Source organism: Lethenteron reissneri, chromosome 21 (assembly GCF_015708825.2).
Source record: "Lethenteron reissneri isolate LAM-NWPU_2019-01 chromosome 21, ASM1570882v1, whole genome shotgun sequence".
Taxonomy (NCBI): domain Eukaryota; kingdom Metazoa; phylum Chordata; class Hyperoartia; order Petromyzontiformes; family Petromyzontidae; genus Lethenteron; species Lethenteron reissneri.
This window is the reverse complement of record NC_083799.1, coordinates 1,310,142-1,328,117: the sequence shown is the minus strand read 5'-3', so window position 1 is coordinate 1,328,117 and position 17,976 is coordinate 1,310,142. Positions and strand designations below refer to the sequence as shown.

The following is a 17,976-nucleotide window of genomic DNA, read 5'->3' as shown; positions in this document are numbered from 1 at the left end:
AAAGCAATGGCCCTCAAGCACTGCGACAATGCTATTTTTGCCGCCAGTCACAGCTCGCAAGCTCGAGGTGCCATGGACAATGGAAATAGAAAACGCTTTATCACAATCATATAAACCTATTCAATTCATTTCATGCAGTGCCAATGATATAGTGTACAGAATACTTATTAAGCAATGATCCCAGCCCACTGATTGTAAAAAATAAATACAACGGAATGCAGAAATATGATAACATTTATTTACAATAAATTGTTAACCATACAGTATGTTGTTTTATTGTATAATTAATGTTCATTTCCCTCTTTTTAAATACATCTGAAAAAGGTATAGACATTTCGAAAAAGTGATGTAAAAATGCTGTCCCCAGGCTTGCCACTAGCTAACCTGCATATGATAAAAAAAAATGTGTTTGGGCCTATGTACTAAATGAACATACTATAAGCATACATGTGACACACACATATATTATTTTCAGGATATATTGGAATTATACACAATACACATGTATATTCATTATACACGTCTAAAAATATATTTTTTCAACGTCTGTGTTCATGCCGATGTAGAAGTGCATGATGGTTTATCTCCATAAATTCCATAACCAAAGCACAAAGCTCTGCATACACTGATCATACATCAGAATTCAAATGTGCAGCATCACATCTCACGAAGCGCATTTGTTCAGAAAGTAATGTTAGAACCATGTTTAAAACAAAAGATGCCCAACGCTCTCGTGCTCGATTGCTCTGCATGTCCATCAACTAAAGCAAGCATAAGCAAGAGCTGCAATGCATCACGCCTTTTTCAAAACCAACATGTTAAGGCATTTTCATCACAGCATAATTTCTGAAGTCAAATCTTATCACAAGACGAAACCTGCACTACCATCCGAGCAGTATTCTCACTGGACGGAAGTCATGTACAACTTTACACGCTACACAAATGTCTGGTAAAGAAGGGGATTATGATGTAGTTAATAAGATTAGTTAAATGAATCTCGGCAGAGCAACACAATGCATGTCATTGTCTACAATGAAGGGCGAATAATTTATTTCTTAGCAGTATCCAAACTCAATTGTGACACAATATGAAACCAACAGGTCAAAATGCTTCTTGAAAAGACAGTTTTCAAATAAGGCAAACAGTTCTATTCACCTAAAGGTGAAACAGACAAGCCATCCGTGGGAAACGTCTGTGTGACCAGCAGGGCTATAGGAATCCTGGAAAATGTTATATTTTCTTCACGAAACATTCATTATTTGCTATAAGAAAGAGCACCTTTGTACATTTCATGTAAACCGCACACGCATAGTTATTTATTGCTTAAATTCAAAAATTACTCCAAAAGCTTTAGGAAATCTGAAATGAGGCTACATGTTTCTGCAGATTTTCACTGGCCATGGTGGTGAGTGCACAGCATGCAAGGGGCCCAACAAAGAGTATGCAGACCCTTTGGGATGTACCACTGAAAAAAGGAGTGGATCTCGTTTAGCAATTTCAAAGGCACAACGTTAGCATTACTAGATATAATTCTAGAGTAGAGAACTGCACCTGAGAGTCACACAGCACACACCCATAATTCAAGACAACTTCTCAATGCAAACTTCTCTATGTGGGCACAAAGCAAAGATCAAATGAATGAACATAACATACAATTAGCCAAAGCATTGTAACTAATTGGCAGGAGGGACAGGTGCAGTAGTTCATCACATGAGGAAGCAGGAGGTCTTTTCTGGGTGAGCACTGCCATCTGCCCGCTCAATCTCCTGGATCATCCACTTAAACACCTCCACCACCGTCTGCACGAGTACAAGTGAACAAATCATAACTTGCTTAAACATCGCAATGAATTATCATCTCCCCCCCCCCACCGCAAATGGCAAAGCCATCCATTGCCCATGGCCAATGTCACGTGAAATTATTATTGGTTAAAGCATTTTAACACGTAGGCTTTCGCGACCAATGTTATTCATAATCAACGTTTTTGGGTTTAGATCGCGTTATTTATAAATGTGTCGTAACCCTCCACCACCCGACACGGCCAATCCGTAAAAAAGTGTCACGTTGACAAAAGACAAATAGTTCACGGCTTTAGCCACACCGGTGTGTTGAATTGTAAATGTTGTGGCTTCAACACACCGGTGGGCTAAAGCAGTGAACTATTTGTCTTTTGTCAACGTGACACTTTTTTACTGATTGGCCGTGTCGGGTGGTGGAGGGTTACGACACATTTATAAATAACGCGATCTAAACCCAAAAACGTTGATTATGGTTAAAGCATGTCTGCTCTCAATTGTTTTTAAAACAAATTCTGCCCATGTTCGAATTTCATCATTTTTATTTTCAGATACAAATGTTTATTCAGAAGAAACATATTAAAATATTTAGTTTTTCTATTTAGTTTTCTCTTACTGCTGAAAAAAGTCAGGGCTTACAAATTATAATGGGATTGCAAGGCCTAAACACTCGGGAAAATGTAAAAGGACGATGGGTTCCACCACTAACCTGATGCTCTTTAGCAGTGGACTCCATAAAAGCTGCATTCCATGAGGTCGCCAGAGTTTTGCCTTCCTCACAACTGATCACTCTGTTTAGAATAAAGAAAAAATGCATGAATGTGACGAGGGGAACATAAAATAAGGATTCATACTCTTAGGTTTTTTCGGTAAAGTCACTTTACTGAAAAAAACCTAAGAGTATGAATCCTTGCAGTCACGAAAGCTTCAAATCTAGACTAAAATAGGGATCAATCGAGACTTCGATGAGAACAGAATTCGTGTCCCATGCAAACCGATGGTAGTGTGTGTGTAACTTGCCTCTCCATATGCAGGTCTTTCTTATTCCCCACCAACACCAGGGGCACACTATTACAATAAACATCACAGGCCTAAATTAGCCACAATTATGATGCAAGTGTGTGCACACAGTTACATACACTAATCCAAACACTACTGATACCAGTTAAGGAGGAAACCAGACCAGATCTAATTAAGAACACAGCAATCACATGTAGTGAGGAGCTTAATTCACAAAAACCCACACAATTATTAAACCCTCTGCAAATAAACATTAAATATGCCACAACTTACACTTAACGTTTAAATATAGTCTTTCAATGTTTTTCACCACATTTGCTAGTTTATTCCAGGGAGAGAAACATTTCATGAGGGTGCTTTTATTTGGCACAGATTTGACCAACTTAGCTGTATCAGTAAGTAGTTGCTTCTCTTTTCAGGTTTGCAATATGAACGGAATTTTAAACTGCAATAATACCCCGATTTACGCCCGGCTGTTTCAAGTACTTTTTGTATAACGTACCCAACTTATTGATACCCAATTTACGTACTGTGGTACCTCGCCATACCCTACTCGAGATTTACGAAGATTTACCGTTAAGACCAGCATTTTTTAGTCAACACGGCGACGTGCATGTGCCAGATGGCGCCGAAACGTTACGTTCCTGACTATCGTAATCTATGTCATATGATAAACACAACAAATGATACATAGTATAATATTATCTTAATATATGAATAATACACATTTATTTTTCACACCGATGGTTGTGGACTATAGATGTGCAATGGGTTACTGAGTATCCTCTGTTTAGGTACTATACCAAGTTACAATCCACCATCCAATCTCTTTGCTTCGATTTAAGTACTTAAAATTTACATTCTGGTTTTCAGGAATGCATCCTGGGCGTATATCCCTGCTGCTTCACATGACATGGCCTAGCGTAATACATTCATCGCTTGTTGCAGAGGTTCAGGGTGTGTATTCAGCAGACGCTCTGATTAATAATTCGGGTGTATTAACCATAAAATATGCGCACTGTCTGCTTCACAGTGGATATAAAAGATCCTATGTCATCTACAGGAGTTGGCCAATGTGTTTCGACAACATGGTCCAAATTTTCCAAATTCCAAAAATTACCTGCAAATAACTCAATTGGGATTTTTGCAGCCATGTGCACTCAACTTTGTAAAAGATGCCCTATGCGCTTCGAGTTATAATGTAAAGTAGTATATAAGTCTGCCCATCTGAAGACATGAATAACTTTAGAGTGCTTTTTTCTTATGAAATTGTGTTATACAGCAATGTGCAAAGCATCTCCGTTCAATTGTAATTATCTTGTTCTACACCACACTCTTCGCGCATATGTCTCCACTCATAATGTGTTTAGTAAAAGTGAGAAATACTCAGTAAACAAGCAGTTATAATAGTAAAAAAGATTTGTACTCACTGCACTTTCCCAACCATATCCAGCAGCTTGTCATGGATCACCCTCACCACCTCAAAACTACAATAACAAAGGGACAGCACGCAACCACCACTGCAAACATAATCGCATATCTCACCGAAGATGTTTTCCATGTCCCGCTGGCTCTGAGCAGTATTAGGAATAACATTCCACTATTAATATGCAATACATTGTAATAAATCTAATTATTATAGTATTCTTCCAGTGCAAAGATCATGCAGGTTTACACAAGGTGGAAAGGAATTTGTTTGCAAGAACAAAAGATAACACGTACATAAATTTAATCCAAAGACTGGTGGCCGTTGCCCTTACAGTGTAAGTGGACCACACATGTCAATGTGTATGTATTTGAAGTTATTTTGCACCGTACGTAGTCAACCATGCTAATCATAGGTGTGGGGAAGGACAACAAACTAAGCACAAAAAGAACTTAAAGAAATTAGTTTTCAATCTAAATTTAAAAGTGCATAGCTCCAGTGGCTTCTTAATATGGGAAGAGCGTTCCAGACGGTTGTAGAAGCGCATCTGCTCGCGCGCAGTGCCAAAAGCCACTGCTGTGAGGGTGACCGGAATTTGCGTGATGGTTTATGCTCCTTGGCGAGATCAGTAAGGTATTGTGGTTCATTCGTGGCAAGCATTTTGTGTGTAATGAGTGCGTGAGGATCGTGTGCGGCCTCCTCACCTCTTGATGGACGTCACAGAGTAGACCAGCACGTAGCCGTGAATGTCCATGGAGTAGGTTTGAGGGAACATGGAGTACTCATCCTGGTTGGAAATTTTCACATTAAAGGCAGAACAAATAACATTGTGAAAAACAGAGCAGTAGCATCAATGTAGATATCATCTCGGGCCACATATGTAGAATTTGTAAATTACCAATTTCAAAAAAACCAACCCTATTTTGAACGAATATGTTACAAACTGGTAAGGAGTAAGAATAATGCACAGGGGAGTTGATAGTTAATGTACATTTTTCGACAACCCCATTGATCTCTTGGTAATTTGCAAGATGGACACCACACATGTTTAAATTGAACAGCATAAAAAATAACACGCAATACATGCTTAGAATCCTGCGTTTTAGAATTAAATATTTATGTTGATTATATATATTTTGAGAGCATCATAATGACCTAAGGACATTGTTAGAAGGGACCATTGGTGATGTTTGAGACAATGGAATGGTTAGCAAACAGAACCCCCCCCCCCACAGGACAACCAGCATGGAGATGAGCTCAGTTGCAAGAGTGAGATGGAATGCGACGATGGAGAGGCCTTCATCCAGCACTGGATATATAATGGCCGCTGATATAAACTGTACATGCTATGGTACCATATCTCCCGTTCTCCACCTTTCCTCTTTCTTAAATTACTTTCCTGAACGCCATCCCATGATATGTTTGTCCACACCCCATCCCTCTCCATACAGCCTCTCTCCAAGAGACAAACAAAACAATATGATATAAATAGTACAAAGACAAGAACAAATGGGCAGATGATACAAACAAAAGCCGATTAAACCAAATTGAACGAAAGAAATGGATAATACAAATGTAGAGAGTAAAATAGGGAAGTGGCGTCATGTGGACTGTCCAGTGCGATGACGTCATGGGACGTGACGTCATGCGCGCTGGGCGGCACAATGACGTCAAAACTCCTCTAGTACAAAAAGGGGACCCCGTGACGTAAGCGGGGTCGTAGCTGGAGTCTAGGGTCGGAAGAGGGTGGAACGGAGAGCCAGGGGGCAAGGGGGTAGGGATAGTGGATATAGCACAGCGCCAGGGCTGGACGTGGCTGTGCTCCTCGGTCGGCCGTGTTGGCTGAACCCACGGCCGGCGCAGAGGAGGCAGCACAGGGCAGCCGGCTGTGACAGGAACTAGTAGGACCTAACCCAGGACCCCTAACCCCTGGGAAGTTGTTCACCCCTGTATGTTCTTGGAGTTATATCTAATAAACCTACGGCGCAAGCCCTTAATCCTTAACCCTTGTCTCAGAGTCGTCCGGAACCTCTCTACACAAACAAGAAAACATAGAGAACAGGAGAGAAAATACATCAAAACGACTGACATACAAGATGGAACAAATGAGACTAATCATACCAAACAGTTTTGATGACACAAATAAAACAATTAAGAAACAACAATAGGGGAAATATAAATGACAAGAACGAATACAAACTAAACCAAATTTAACAATATAGGAGACAGATGGACCATAAGAAAATGGAAACACAAACAATATAGTGACCATTGTTCACTTATGCAGTCCACTTTTCTTGCTTGAATTTCAGAAACACTCTTTCTAATTATGTGCTTGCTTAACCATCTTGTATTCTGTTACCATATTACTGGTATTACTTCACAGCTGTGTTGCAAGGAAATCCCATACCTTAAAGGCTTAATACACTTGTAGTGGATTCAACTGAGTCACAGACGTACTCTTGGAGGCAACACATTTATCAATACCAACACAAGGGGTAACTGCCCCTTAACACTATAACAACCTATGGTGGTGACCACCAGGCTAACTGCACTAATTACACCGTAACTAGCTACAACAGACCGGACCACAGCTTGGGTCCCGGTCCACGTGTTGGAGACTCTGAGTACGTAGAACGTAGATTCTTCAGGATGAACAACAGCAGACGGTCCCTCTCGGGGACCCGGCTTATATCCTCTGTGGCGTGGCTGGCTCCGCCCTTGGCCATGACCACCTTCTAGAATCCTCGAGCAGGATCTCGACCCTGACACGTGACCACCCCTAGCCCCCACTTGGGGGCCCTGTGTAGACTTAAACGGTCACGTGTCCTCTGGGGTCAACCAGAGTGCCACGGCCGAAAGTAACCCCATTCCCGTGGCTGGCACTCTCACACCCTATCCTGTAGGGGTCAGTACTGCACGCACAGCGTGGTGCTATCCAGCACTGTCAGTAAGCGCTCACAGAGCCCCTCTAGGGCCAGTACTGCACCCACATCCAAGTGGTGTCCGCAATGTCTGTACATCGCACGCCGTGCCTCTCTAGGGCCGGCATTACACAGTGACATCCGCGATGTCACTACACACTTATGAGATGGCTGGCCTGCTGTATATAATAGAGCCACACCAGATCCGATGTGGTCTTGTCACACTTCTACATCCAGTCGCCAACTGCAATATAATTATAATATAATAACATTTGATTAAAAGTTATGAATACAACAAATGGGCTAATGAATCTGATACTACATTCTCACCTGACCAGCCGTGTCCACCAGTTTGAGGTTAAACTCCTGTCCATTCACAGTGAGATTCTTCGTGAATGCTGTAAAGAAAGAGGGAGTTTTCTAAACAAAAACAAATTTAATAAAGCCAGTAGGCAGTGTAGCAACACCACATTCCGGGTGATCTGTGGGCGAGATGAAATAAGAGCATCTAAAATGTTCTGTTCAGTAAGGTCAAGCCCCCCTGTTTTAGTGCTTAAATTGGTTGTTAAATTGTACAAACTCCCTTGTCGAATGTGATTTACAGTAAACGTAGCATTGGGGCTACAATAGAAAATTCCTTTTTCAAGTTGGTGCTGTGTGTTTATAAAATATTCGTGTACTTTTACGGGAGAATTGCCATTCTTTAGCAAACATACAAATGAAATAAAAGTGTATTCCTTAAGATTGGACTGCTCATTCAACACTGGTAAAAGAGTAGCATTATTTTAACTTGATTTACTATATTATTTTTTTTTTTTTACCTACGTGACTTTACCAAAAGAACCACAAAGTATTGATTTACCACTTTTCATAATTACATTATCAAACATATGGAATAAACCAGAGCTTTGGGCAATTAAACTATTATTGTATTTGCCTATTTTGCTTTTTCTAAGCCAATCCCTTAGGTGATTCAAACAAATAAGAACAAAAACAACAAGACAGTTTATTTATTTCGGACCGCCAATGGGGAAGCCAAACTTTACTACGTTGAAGTTATCAAAACAGGATGAGCTGAGGTGGAAAATGGATTTGGGTAAGAGGCGAAGCCTTTATCGACCATTTTGACACAAAACAATCACCACAATTGCCACTCACATTACACTTACACTCAACAATCACCCAACATTAACCCCACACCTGACAACTCACGTCACACCACTCCCAAGGCGCTCACCTCTGTATGTTCCTATGACCACTGTTTCGTTGCTTTTATGGCTTTATTTTGGTGATTTTCGGAAAGTTTTTTGGTTTGGCCATGTTTGTTTATTGTAGTACAACCCTGATGGCCTTAATCTAAGTTGTCTTGTGGTTGTTGTAGTTTGACTTGCATCCCACTGGGATATTTGCACAGGGTTGGTGTACAGTGATTTTTCTCTGCAATATTTAGCTGTCTTTTCTTGGATTTTCCGTTTGCACATAGTCACTTTAAGATGTTTTCTTGTTCACGTTTTTGTTTGTTGCAGTTGCACCCGATTCAAGAGCCGAATGGCTCACAGGGCTATACCTAATAAATGAACTTTGAACTTTGAACCAAACATCGTACATTTGCCACTCACCTGACCCAAATCAGACTTGCCTGACACTCACCACTAACCATTCATCTTCACAAGACAAACTCGCCTGAAAGTCACCACTCACATGAACCTACCGATCACACTCACCAGGTGCGCACTACTAATCTACTAGTATGTCGCATACGTTGCACTCTAGTGCCATATAGGCAGCATCACGATGTGCAAACAGCGAGTCCATTTCAGTGGATGGTATGTTGTGAAAACATGTAGTCATTTCTTTATCTCTATGGCAAAAATGAAAAGTCAGGGGGCGCCATAGTTTTCATTATTCTTTAGGTGAGAATGAGTCCAGAATGGTTCCTATATAAAATTAAGACTCCTTAAGTAATCTACTAAGCAATGATCATTGACACACTTTACACGTAAAAATCACAAAGAGGTTTATTTGCAGTGTATTAACATACTTACTGTTTTCAATGGTGGGGTCATAGGAGTCCACAAACTGACCCTCGACAAACTGGATGGTGAGAGATGACTTTCCTGTAGGACAAGCAGAGTTCAAATATCATGAGAAAACCAAATAAATAAGCAAAAACACAGTGAGAATTACCGCAAACGTGAAAAGCATGTTGATGAATAGTGGGAAGCTGTGGGTCAACCATCTGAAGGGACACGTTTTCAAAACAACATGAGAAGTAGTAAAGCATTATTGTTTTTGCAGAATACATATTTTAAGAATGTGACCGTTTAAAGAATGTGCTTTGTGTGTCCGGTCAAACTGTTCTCTACAGCACATAATGTATTCGTGGAATATAACAGCAGTATGCCGGACATTCCCCATAACTGCAAAGGCTCTCTTGAAAGGTTAGTTTGACTTCGACAGGGTTTTATCCTACATGATAAAATTTACTTTTAAATGAACAGCTCCAGTCCAGAAAAATGTGTATTCTAGTACATTAGCCGAGGTGCTTACAACTAGGCTTTTACTGTAAGTTTTGCATACAAACCCCTGACAAAGTAATAGCCACACTTCTGGGATATCATAAGGATTGCATTTTTTTTATGTATGTATGCTGAACTTCTTTTGCACCGTACGTAGCCAACCGTGCTAATCGGATGATCATAGAGGCACCATCACATAGCAGCATTCAAAAGTTAATTCACACTCAAATAAACATGGTGTGGTCCTTAACTCCTGTTTACAGTCTTGAGCCAGTTGTGGGAATTCTACAATCATATGGCAGGGGAAAGTCACTCCACAGGCCAACCACTGCCAATTTTCTACTAAAGGCTGTATCATGCAAATAATTACTAAATTGTGCATGGCTAAACAATGTGGGAAGAGATTAAACACGGTGTGCTAATTAACCATGACAATGCTTCAGTTAATGATCTGTATTGAATTGACAAAACACCACCTAACACTCAGAAAAAGTGATTTTCACAGGATTGCAGTCAAAGTTAAATTGATAAAGGAACATTCTGCAGTGACAATGAAGTGCTGTATGCCATTATTGTGCTTTGTCAGGCAAAATGAAGAGTTATTCCTAACAGACTGGATGCATTTACACGTCAAGATGGCTATGCAAATCACTAATGTATTCTTATCAATTATTAACATAAGAGTAGACCCAGTCTTAGAGCAACGAGTAGGAACCACTGAGCTCAATACTCGCACTCACTCACTCACCACACTCAGAACTCACCTATGACCGCAGAAGAATAACAATTTCGTTTTATAACAAATTAAATGTCTGTCAACAATGCAAGGCTTATTTTAATAATTTACAGGCGGCATAACTGCATGAAATACAACAGTGCTCTTTGTCCAGAGATGCACCACTCGCCTAACAGTCACCCAACTCACAAGACACACCACTCTTTCATGTCTGACAAATTATGTGTCCATGCATAGAATGGGTTTCCTCTATTACTACATACTATAACTTGTCGTGTACCCTCTCATCAGCCCTATTACATGTCTGCATACCCCTACAAGCATAGACAGGTACTGAAAATAATCAAATAATTGACTCGCAATAAACACTCACCTACCACCCACCATTCACTGGATAGCAGACTTTAACACTCTAGGAATAATTACAATTCACCTCACACCCCTCAGAAGACTCAATGCCCTCACTTGATACTCAGCAGATACTCTAAAGTCACATAACACTTCACTTCCTCTCACTTTCTCATTTTCCAACCAACTGACCATCTCCAAATACTCACCTGATAATCCTCTCACTGACTACCCACCAGACACTTGCCAAACATGAGCCACAGGAACCAAACAATCAACACAGTACTCACTTATGATTAACAAATCAAGGGTCCGTAATGCAAATTGGCTGATGTACAGTACTGTATTGTACTCTTACTGGTAGGAACCTCCTGGTTACACCAGCCCACAGGGGATTATTGTGTCCGTCCGTCCTGTATCCAAAAATGGGAGGGATGTGGCTGAGGGGAGAGGGGAGGGTGGGGAGGCGAGGGTGGGGAGGGGCTGGGTGGGGAGGGTGGGGCTGGGAGGGGTGGGGAGGGGCTGGTCACCCCGTGGTGCCCTTATAAAACTCAACGTTTCACCTACTCACGCCGGCTTGTGCTCGCCCTCAGTCGGGAATAATTGCGGAATACATCACGCCGCCGCTGACCCTGGTCATTGACCGAGCAACCCAACGTTCCTACCAGCTCCCTCCGCAGGAATGTGTTTAAGCACTGACAAGGTATAATAGCGTGCTAAGTCCAGTAGGGGGCACATTCGCTCTAGTTAAGAAATCACAGGTCAATTTTTTTTTCAGTCAACCAAGTTCTCACAGTACCCTGTACAATGAAAATTACACGAGTCAATCCTATGACAGACATACCCACTGACACGTCTATAGGATGACCCATCTTACGGAGGGGGTGACTTCATATTCGTCCGACACTACACATTCACCACTCTGCAAATCACACACTTACATTTACCACTTGCACTCGCCAGATACTCTCCACAAGATACTCTCCACAAATCCATTACTGTTCATAACACTGGCACTGCAGTGCTGTATAGGTAGTGTCTGCGACATGCAAAAATGCACTTAATCAGCAGGTGACGGAATCGCTCATTGCTGCAAGTGGTGGGGACAGTTTTTCTGGCCTAAGTCACATGTCATGCATGGGTCAAATGCTATTCCAAAAGTCCCTTATAAAAATGAAACTGCTTCATAAGCAGTTTAATTTGTATGTCATTCTGGAAGTATGCCCATTTGCCGATCCCAGAACTTTGTTGGGATTTTAATCAGACTGAGTTAAGGCGAGTGAGTGTCTGAGCAATGCACTTCTGGTTTTAGTTGAGTGTGGTGAGCGCGTGTGGTTCGTGAGATTAGTGAGTGGTGTCAAGTAGGTGGAGTGGTAGTTGCGTGTAAGTGTCAAGTGTCAGATGAGACTATGATGAGTAGTGTCAGGTGAGTTATGTATTGTGAGTAGTGTCGAGTGGTGAACATCTGGTGTGTGATAAGTGGTGAGTGTTCAATGTCTGGTAGTCGTCAGGTGCCTGCTGGTGTCTGGTGAGTGTGACAAATGGAAGGGTCTCGTATTATTGCAAACATATTGTTAGTGTCTGATGAGGGTCTGGTTTCAGGTGAGTATCTGGTGAGGGTATAGTGATTGTCAGGTGAGTATGAGGGTTAGGTATCAAATCATTCTGGAAATTGCAATTGCTCCCTTAACAGGTTCCAATGAGGTACTGGGCCATTAGAGATGCCACAACCACACCTTAGCTGGTTTTCACATTTCTGTAATCTTAACCACTTCAATTGGCTGTTATTATTGAAGTCGTTCGACTATCCTGTAAAACTTCTGACCATTTATCGTCATTCTATAAAAAAATTCCTTGGAGTGGGAAACTTGCTTCAGTTGTGCTGGCCATGAGCAATTAAAGAAGGCGATGGTTGTCGTTTCAGCAGCATATTGTAATTGCTCACCTGTGAAAAATATAGATCTTCACAGCCTGACGGGGAAGGTATGTTTCACAGCTGCTGTCTCACAAGGGATAACTCAAAAGTCCAATATGATGACCATCAGCGGCTGGTAACTATCAACAAAAACCCCTTCTAAAACCCCAAAAGTAAAAAAAGAAATAAATCTTACAAAGAGATGTAAAGGCAGTCAGAGAGTAGTAAAGACGGTTTAAAGAGTTATCAGAGTTCTCGTAGATTCAAGTCCCTCTTAGCTTTGCACACACATACCTGTAAAATGCGACTCCGGGTGTCGTGAACTGAACAAGATGTCTGCCTGGTCTGCAGACATTCTGTCATGTCCCCTTTAGTTTTATTATAGCTCCTTGAGAGGTGGCGTCCCATACAGCAAGTGCAGCCACACAGGAGGAGCGAATTCCATTGACTCAATGCTCGGGGTATGGAAGAGAAGGGCTTCATTGCTGGACCGGAGGAGACGTGCAGAGAAGGAATGCAAGTAGAGAGTGGAGGATTCGGTGGGGGCGAGGTCACTCTCCACTGGGTCATGTACAGGAGAACACTGTCCATGGCACGTTGTCAGTAACGTGCCCTGCACGATCGTGTGCATGTGTCAATGTTAGCCAACCGTGTATGCTGCAGTTATGGGTGGTATATATTTTACATTTCAGAGACGTGCCATCAAGTCAGTCCATTTTAGTAGAGCATTGTTACAGGAATGTGTAAGGCATTGTGCTTAAGTGTTTTCAACATGCACCCCTTGTTTCAGTGCTCTATGGAAATTAGATGGGCGTCGGGAGGTTTGAAGGTAGACTTTTTAACAAGTGGAATTTTTCTTTCATCCATGTACGATGTGCTGCACATCATTTTTCAGGATATCGTACATTTCGTGACAGTACATCACGGACAGTGCAAACGAAACATAAAAACACCAACAGTCTGTGATATTTGTTTAACACGTAGGCTTTCGCAACCAATAGAATCCATAATATAGGTTGTTTTTGGGTTAGATCACGTAAACAGCACAAAGACAATGCACTATCAGCGAATTTATAGCTCGGGGTGAACAGCTACAAAATGGGACCTTTCTTGCCAGTATCAAAGTATGAACTTGATTCCTTGCAAAAAGGTTTCTATTTGGTGTTTGAACATTTTAACACATCTGTTTTATTGCCTGAAAAGGAAAACCCTATTCTTATTTTTTCATACTTTTGATACTGGCAAAAAAGGTCCCATTTTGAAGCTGCTCACCCCCAACTGTAAATTATCTGATTGTACTGTTTGCCTTTTGGCGTTCTCTAGTCTGACACTGGTGAGACTAGGCCCTAAAGAAGTCTGTCTCTGGTGTAGGCCAATCAGTTTCAAAGACAATGCCATATATTAACAAAGCATGTTTGTTTGCATGTTCACCACAAGTGTGGTTAATGCGAACTTGTTTGGTGTTTGAACATCTTAACACCTATTTTCTTGCCAGAAAGGGTAAAACCTATTCCTATTTTTCATACGATACACAGACTTGTCCAGGCTATATATACAGTACTTCTAAAATGTACACCATGTATACAAAGTACCGTATATCAGCGTGTTGTGATATGCGTACGTGTAGTAGGATATACAACTTGCAAGCGGCTGTACAACGTAAAATTGCATTATATCTAAGTTCCGTATGATTTACAATGGCAGTGCGGTTGTGCTATATGGTACATCAGCAAATATACGTGTTAGACGTATGTTAGATAGTTTAACACATAGGCTTTCGCGACCAATATCATCCATAAGAGGTTTTTTGGGTGAGATCACGTAAATATATAAATGTGTCGTTAAAACCCGCCACCACCCGACACAGCCAACTAGTAAGGGTTGCCACGTAAACAGAACGTGCCAATTCGTCACCAGTACAGCACACCGGTGTGTTGGAGAGCAAAGCCGCAATATTTACAATCCGATTACGACGTTTCGCCAGTAATTGCAACCAGCTTCATCAGGCGATAGACAGATTTGTGGAGAAGTCTAACCGTTTCGTTCCTTATATAGAGGAGTAGATGTGGTGACTACGCTTCTGCGCTCTTGCGCCACGTGGGAGGGGGGGTTACAGAGGCAACGTACTTTGCTTGTTATTTGATTTGGTTTTGGCATTCAATGCCCTGTTGATTTGTGCATCATTGTAACCGTTCATTTGCAGCGCTTCTTTAACATGTTGAATTTCACTTCTCAGACTGTCACCATATGACACTTTCTTAGCTCGATGAATGAGCGTCTTGATAAGAGCAGATTTCTGTGCAGGGTGATGGTGTAACTCTGCATTCAGATAGGCGTCAGCATGCGTTTTCTTTCGGTAAACACGATGTGTGTTATTTTACAATTTCGACCCCGTCCGAGCAGCTTCCACTTCCATGGTGAACTGGATGGATGGGTTTTGCGAGTTGAGATGATAATAACGCATATGTTATGATATACACAGGAGGCCTACGTGTAGTCTTGACATGGCAATGTCGAGTGTGATTTGCTATAGCAGTGCTGTATTATTTACTCACAGCATGGTCAAGTGTTGTATCCCAGAAATATCTTCATGCTCCATACCTCAGCGTACCGAGATACATTGTAGGATTTACAATGGTAGTGCCTCTTAAGTGCTGTGCGATAAAGACACGCTCCTTGCCCCAAGCCTTAAGCTGGGTTGTTAAACGGTAAACCGGTGACTGTTCTCAGATGATTACTAAAAGTCAGGAACCGGTTCTCGATCCAAGTAGAATTTTAGTAATGCACGGTGGCCTAAGCCACAGCATGCTACATTTTGGTTCCTCGTTTCTCAGTGAAAAGTGTAAACCTGAAACTGGCCAATTTGCTTGCTCACGTCACGTCTGAAGGGGGTCTCCTCCTCCGTGATTTGAAGCTCCAAAGGGCATCTGGCGTCCTCTTTTACCCAGACCAAGACGCCTTGAGAGAGTTTAGCCCACTACACGCGACTTACTGATCGACTGTGATAAACTCATCTCATATTGCTGGGTGCAGACAGGCGAGAAATAATCTAAAGGGCAACCGCTGTTAATTGCAAGTCCATTAATAATAAAAAGTCAAAACAAATGTTGCGTTGAGTTCTGTAGACATTACTACACTGAATGTGCAATCAGGTAACCCGCTTTCTTCATGCGCTCACTGATAATGTCTAAAAAAAACTTTAAAACACCCCGTAGCCCTTCGATAACCCACCGTGGGTTACGGCGACCCGCGCCGCGCCCATGCGCTGTGGGATTTGCAATCGCCGCGCTAAAGCGCTGTGGGATTTTCACAACGCCACGCTGACACGCCGAACGACACAGACAGTGTCCCCCCCACAAGCAGGCGACGGCTGTGCCCACGGTGCGTGCCGCACACCTCCTGCAAGACGGGGCGGCGGGGGGGAAGGTCACAGTCGCACTCAGGCGCCGCTTCGCTCTGCTCGGGGAGCGAGAGGCACGGGGGAACGGAGCCGCTGGGCCCCGAGGCCAAGGCCAAGGCTGCCCGCCCGCCACGCCGCGTCCTCTTACCGACGGAGCGGTAGCCGAGCACGGCGATCTTGCGGTACTTGGGCTGCGGCATCGCGGTGCACGGCTGCGCTGTCGCGGACACGCGGAGAGACGTGGAGGAGTGAGGACGACGACGAGGACGACGACGTGGACGAGGTGGAGGAGGAGGCGCGGGACACCGGGTGACGCCGACTGGAGCAAAAGAGCACCCGCCGCGACGAACTGCGCATGCGCACGCGCTTTACGGCAGCACCGCTCTGTGTACGGAACTGTCGTAAAGTTCAAACTCACGCCCTTGTGCGGGGGGAGGGGAAGGGGTGGGGGGAGGTGGGTGGGGGGGAGGTGGAAGGTGGGTGGGGGGGAAGGGGTGGGGGGAAGATGGGTGGGCCGTGGGGGGGAAGGGGGGGAAGTGGGGGTGGGGGGGGAAGTGGGGGTGGGGGAGAAATAGGGGTGGGGGGAAGGGGGGTAGGTGGGGGTGGTGGGACGTGGGGGTGGGGGGAAGTGAGGGGTGGGGGGGGAAGTGGGGGGATGGGCGGGCTCCCTCCGCCCCCAATGACCCTGGGGCCATGCAAGGCGGGGTCAGCGTTGAGCGCAGCAGTAAAAGCGGGGTCAACTTATCAAGCAAAAACAAAGAGAGAAAGAGGCACCAGAAAAAGGTTGGGTGCGGGTGAAAGTTCAGCCCTGCGTTTTTGTAGAATAGGCAGATAAAGAAGGAGAGTGGATGGAGGGGACCAAACGATAGATGACTGGAGCAGTAGCGCCGAAATATGTTTCCAGAGTGTTTACAATCTGAAAGGAATTTTTATATACAGGAATAAGGAAGCACTTCTGAGGCTACGGGAGGGAGTTATATGAACTAAGTGGTCCTTTAGGTAATTGTCAGATTTGTTTAATGGGACCTTTAGGATGAAGACGGCCCAGTGGTGATATCTCAGGATATCCAGGGGGTTCAGATTTGAGCTCAGGGGCCGTCCATAAATGACGTCACGCACCTAGGGGGGGTAGGGGGGTCAGACATTTGTGACGATGTGTGACGAGGGGGGGAGGGGGGGTTGAGAAATGTGACGTCACATCAAAATTCGCAACTTCAAATAAATATAAACAACACGTTCTACTTAATTAAATAGAATTGTTATAACAACACTTATTTTGATAATTGGTGTTTTACCCTTCTATCTGGCAACAATTATCATATTTTTACTGGCAAATGAGGTTCCCATAGTGTAAACACTAATTTTGATTAATTTTCATTGTTAACTTTTTGATTATTTCAATTTATTAAGGTCACCTTTTATTTTTAGAACATATTATATTATGTTAAACTTAAGAACCGGAAGTCAAACTACGTCACAATCTTATAGAAAATAATACTTCGTCAGGAAGAGGAAGTGCAAATAAAATTTTAATGCAGTCGTTATATTAAAAACGCTTAATAGTTTCGAATAATAATTTTAAAAACTTATATATCAATTTACAGAATTTTAAATCACATTTGTTTATTCAATATTAATGTTTAATATCAGTATTACATTTTTATACTATTATTATGTTACGATAACATGTATGATAATATATAGAGAAAAGTTTTTTGGGTACAAAGATATCAAACAGCCATTGTTGAGCATGGAGGGATAATTAATTATGGAGTAATAACTAAATATACATAATTTGGCAAGTGTACAATAGCCAACGCATTCTCCATGATTAATTATTCCTCCATGAAATTGTAGTTTTTTGTACCCAGCAAATGGCGTCATGCTTCTTT

The 17,976-nt window shown here is 42.5% G+C and overlaps 1 protein-coding gene across 1 annotated transcript; it reads right to left on the bottom strand.

Moving 5' to 3' along the window:
* Window positions 1–216: 216 nt before the first annotated feature.
* Window positions 217–16,450, bottom strand: LOC133345003 (GTP-binding protein Rheb-like). The gene is made up of 8 exons (XM_061555344.1): window positions 16,233–16,450; window positions 9,212–9,283; window positions 7,497–7,564; window positions 4,947–5,029; window positions 4,247–4,303; window positions 2,817–2,864; window positions 2,506–2,587; window positions 217–1,799 (listed from the first exon to the last, which is right to left on the bottom strand). Exons 1-8 carry the CDS (start codon window positions 16,282–16,284, stop codon window positions 1,707–1,709), a joined length of 555 nt encoding a protein of 184 aa, XP_061411328.1. The 5' UTR covers window positions 16,285–16,450; the 3' UTR covers window positions 217–1,706.
* Between the last annotated feature and the right edge of the window lie 1,526 nt (window positions 16,451–17,976).